Source organism: Myotis davidii, unplaced genomic scaffold, assembly GCF_000327345.1.
Source record: "Myotis davidii unplaced genomic scaffold, ASM32734v1 scaffold573, whole genome shotgun sequence".
Classification (NCBI taxonomy): Eukaryota; Metazoa; Chordata; class Mammalia; order Chiroptera; family Vespertilionidae; genus Myotis; species Myotis davidii.
The window spans coordinates 205,961-209,761 of NW_006285997.1; the positions used below are offsets into that span (position 1 = coordinate 205,961).

General features: G+C 60.1%; 1 protein-coding gene across 1 annotated transcript in view; it reads left to right on the forward strand.

Annotated features, from left to right (window-relative positions):
- EGFR (epidermal growth factor receptor) overlaps nucleotides 1-3,801 on the forward strand; it is a 44,715-nt gene that overhangs the window by 30,851 nt on the left and 10,063 nt on the right. The window contains exon 18 of the mRNA XM_015559686.1: nucleotides 749-934. Within this exon, the coding sequence (XP_015415172.1) occupies nucleotides 749-934 (186 nt within the window). The remainder of the gene's footprint in view (nucleotides 1-748; nucleotides 935-3,801) is intronic.

The window sequence follows — 3,801 nt, forward strand, 5'->3', positions numbered from 1 at the left end:
AGCCCGGCGGCCTGCCGCCTCACACCTGGCCGGCTCCTGCGAGGGCTCAGCACCCATGGGCGAGTCCCTATCTGGGCGTGGGAACCCTGACGACGTTTTTTTTTTTTTTAATTTTTTATCTTTATTGTTGAAAGTATTACATATGGTCCTTTTCCCCATTGACCTCTCCCAGCCACTCCCCCCACCTCAGGCCCTCCCCCCTACTGTCTGTGCCCGGGTGATGCGTTTGCGCACAATTCATCGGTTCATCACTTCCCACCCACCACCCGCCTTCCCTCTGAGCGCCCACAGTCTGTCCGTGCGTCTGTGTCTCTGGGTCTGTTTAGTTCATCAGTTCACTTGGTTCATGAGACTCCACAGATAGATGAGCGAGACCATGGGCCCTTGTCTTTCTCTGAGCGGCTTGTTTCGCTCAGCGTAATGCTCCCCAGGTGCCTCCACCGCCGACATCTTAACTGCAGCCTCCTTAGCTTCGAGGCAGAGGTCTTCTGTGAAGACCTTGGCAGTGCCAGGCTGGGCACATCAGGTCTCTGCCACTGGGGGTGCCCTGCAAAGGGAGGGAGGTCCCTACGGGCCCCCAGGGGGTGCCGGCCTCGCGCTGCGCCTAAACCTTCACAGCGCGATACATCAAAGGCCCTGTGGACACGTCCACCTCCCGGCTAGCTTGTCCCCTCACATCATGTCCCTCTTTGACCTGGGAGGGATCGGCCTGCCTCTCCCCCAGCCCCCGCGCCTCTCGTCCACACAGGAAGCCTACGTGATGGCCAGCGTGGACAACCCCCACGTGTGCCGCCTGCTGGGCATCTGCCTGACCTCCACGGTCCAGCTCATCACGCAGCTCATGCCCTTCGGCTGCCTCCTGGACTACGTGCGCGAGCACAAGGACAACATCGGCTCGCAGTACCTGCTCAACTGGTGTGTGCAGATCGCCAAGGTCAGTCGGAGGGCACTGCCCCGCGGCCCGCAGCCCGCTGCCCGTCCCCCCTCTCCTGGGACGTGCGGCCACTCGTGGGAGCCCCACGCTCTTTGGGATGAAACTGAATTGTCTTCCACCTTCAGTCGTGCCTGTCCCACTGCACACTGGGCATCAGGTCATCCGGCTACGTTTTTTAAAATATAGTTCTACTGATTTCAGAGAGGGAGGGAGTGGGGAGAGAGAGAAACATCAATGATGAGAGAGAATCATGGATTGGCTGCCTCCTGCACGTCCCCTACTGGGGATCGAGCCCACAACCCGGGCCTGTGCCCTTGACCAGAGATGGAACCCAGGACCCTTCGGTCCACGACTGACACACTATCCACTGAGCCACACCAGCCAGGGCATCAACCCGCATTTAAATCCGCCATCCTGCTTCCTGTGCTGTTTGGCTGTACTTGGTGTTGAAGTCCTTCCACAAGCGGCTGTGAGCTGTCCGCCTGTGACACATTCGCTTTCTAGTTCCCAAGGGACGCTGTGTTCCAGGAGCCGGCGGGACCCGCGTCTCGGGGAGGGGGGAGGGAGGGACGACGTGGGGGAGAGGGAGGAAATGGTTTCCTCAGCCAGGAAGAGAGAGATTTGCTCGGGGTTAGGGACTATTTATCTAAGGACTAAACCATTTTCTTTGTACAAGTCTGAAGCGAAACTACCCAGAAACACTGGGTGGCTGACCAGAACCTACACTCGCGGCCTTGGCGCAGCGGGATTGGCTGAGCTGCAGGCGCCCCGCGCTGGCACCGGGCTGGGCCGTCTTGGGAAACTGCCTAAATATTGTCGGGAAGGCAGTTTATTGTCCCGGCTAAACCGCCAAGACGGCAGATAAAATTGTATGGCCCAGGCGAAAGGAAAAACAATCATTTCTCAATCATAGGACTGGCGAGGGAGGGAGTGGCGGGGGGCGCAGAATGAAGCCCCCCCACCCCTTTGCTGCAGGCGTGGAAATGGCTTCTGTTCTCCAGACCAAAGTCTCGGGCTCGGGACTCGCAGACCTCACCTGCCTGCCCGTCAGGGAGGCCAGCGTTTCCTGAACGCCTGGCCCATGAGGCCACAGGGGCTGTCATGGACAGGCCGGAGAGGGTGCCCACTCTTCCTGGCTCTGTGAGCCAGGTGGTGACCCCCGAAATGTACTGCGTGGCACCGTCACCACGTACAGCCTTCTCATCCAAGAGTCCCATCTCTGCAGCCCAGGGGCAACGTGCTGGGCCATCTGCCCCGGGGGGCCCATCTCCTACCGCACAGTCCACAGGAGAGGAAGCCGTCCGGGCGGTGATGAAGCTAGCATTTTCCCACGCCGTTCCTGTTTTTAAGTATATTTTTATTGATTTCAGAGAGGAAGGGAGAGAGAGAGAGAGAGAGAGAGGGAAGCGAAAGGGAGAAAGAGATACAATAGTCAATAGTGAGAGCAAATCATTGATCAGCTGCCTCCTGCACGCCCCACACTGGGGATTGAGTCCCCAACCCCGGGCATGTGCCCTGACCGGGAGTCGAACCGTGACCTCCTGGTTCATAGGTCGACACTCAATCACTGAGCCACGCGGGCTGGGCTCCCAAGCCTTCTAGACAACAGTGCGTTCTCATCACCTATCCCTGACTAAGGCCTCACAGCCCTGGCCTGTGGCTCAGTCGGTTAGCGCGTCATCCCAATGCGCTGAGGTTGCGGGTTTGATCCCTGGTCAGGGCACAGACAAGAATCAACCAATGCATGCATCGATAAGGGAACAGCAAATCTTTGTCTCTCTCTAAAAATCAATTTCTAAAAAAGAGCTCACAGAGTTGAGTTCTCAGACAAATGAGAAGCGTAGGTCGCCAGGAGCAGCCTGAGACGTGAGGAGAGCGCTCAGGAGGGCGCGGGCCTCAGGAAGAGGCTTGGGTCCGGCCGCCGTTCTCTGACCACAGCTTCGCACACAGCAGCCTGCTTAGCTCCGTGTGGGAGAGAAAACTGGATAAGGCCCCGCTTCCAAAACATAATTTAGTTCAAAGGATTCGTTCTCCACATGCACTTCGCTGTGGGGAAACTGAGGCATGGGGTGTTGAACATGTCAAGGCCTCAGGCCAGCAAGTAGCAAACTGGGATTGGACGCCAGGCGGCCTTGCTCCCAGATCCACGCTCGTCACCCGCAGGGGCCCCCGGCTCAGGGCAGAGCCTGCAGGCCAGCGAGCAAGCGCCCCCCATCCCCAGTCGATGTCAGTGCCACACGCTCCTGCTCTGGAGTCAGACACCCAGGGGCCTACGCCGTCCGCCTCCTCCGAGGGCAGGGTCAGCGGTGAGGAGCCCGCACCACGGGCCCACGTCCTGCTTCCCGCCTCATCCGTGTCCACGCGTCTGTGCGCACCCGGATTTTCCACGTGGGGGTATCTCAGCCTGGGCTCCTCCCCAGGCCTGTGGGAGGCGGCAGCCGTGGGAAAACAGCCTGTCAATGTCCCCCACAGCCACCCCGCCAGGAAAACCTTCCCCTGGCGGGCCCCCTGGCCCTGGGCCCTCCTGGGTGAGGTCTAGGCCGGCAGGCAGAGTCCCGGGGACCTCCGTGTTTCAGAACGCAGCCCAGCCGGCCCACAGTCATTCACAAAAATAAACATGCTGACGACCTGGAAGCCAGGCTCTCGAGGCCGGAAGCGAGCTCCCCAGAGGCCCCGCGGCCCTGCGACCCCCCTCCGCGGCGTCTCCGCGGAGTTCTGGGAGCTCGCCAGCAGGACCGCGGCGCTTGTCGGTGGCTGGTTAAAACGTAGCCCTGCGGGGCACGGGGTGGCCTTCCCGGTGCCTCAGCCTGTGGGACCCAGACCGAGGGATAGCGTGTGATCTAAGCTCAGACGGGTCTCGTCTCCTC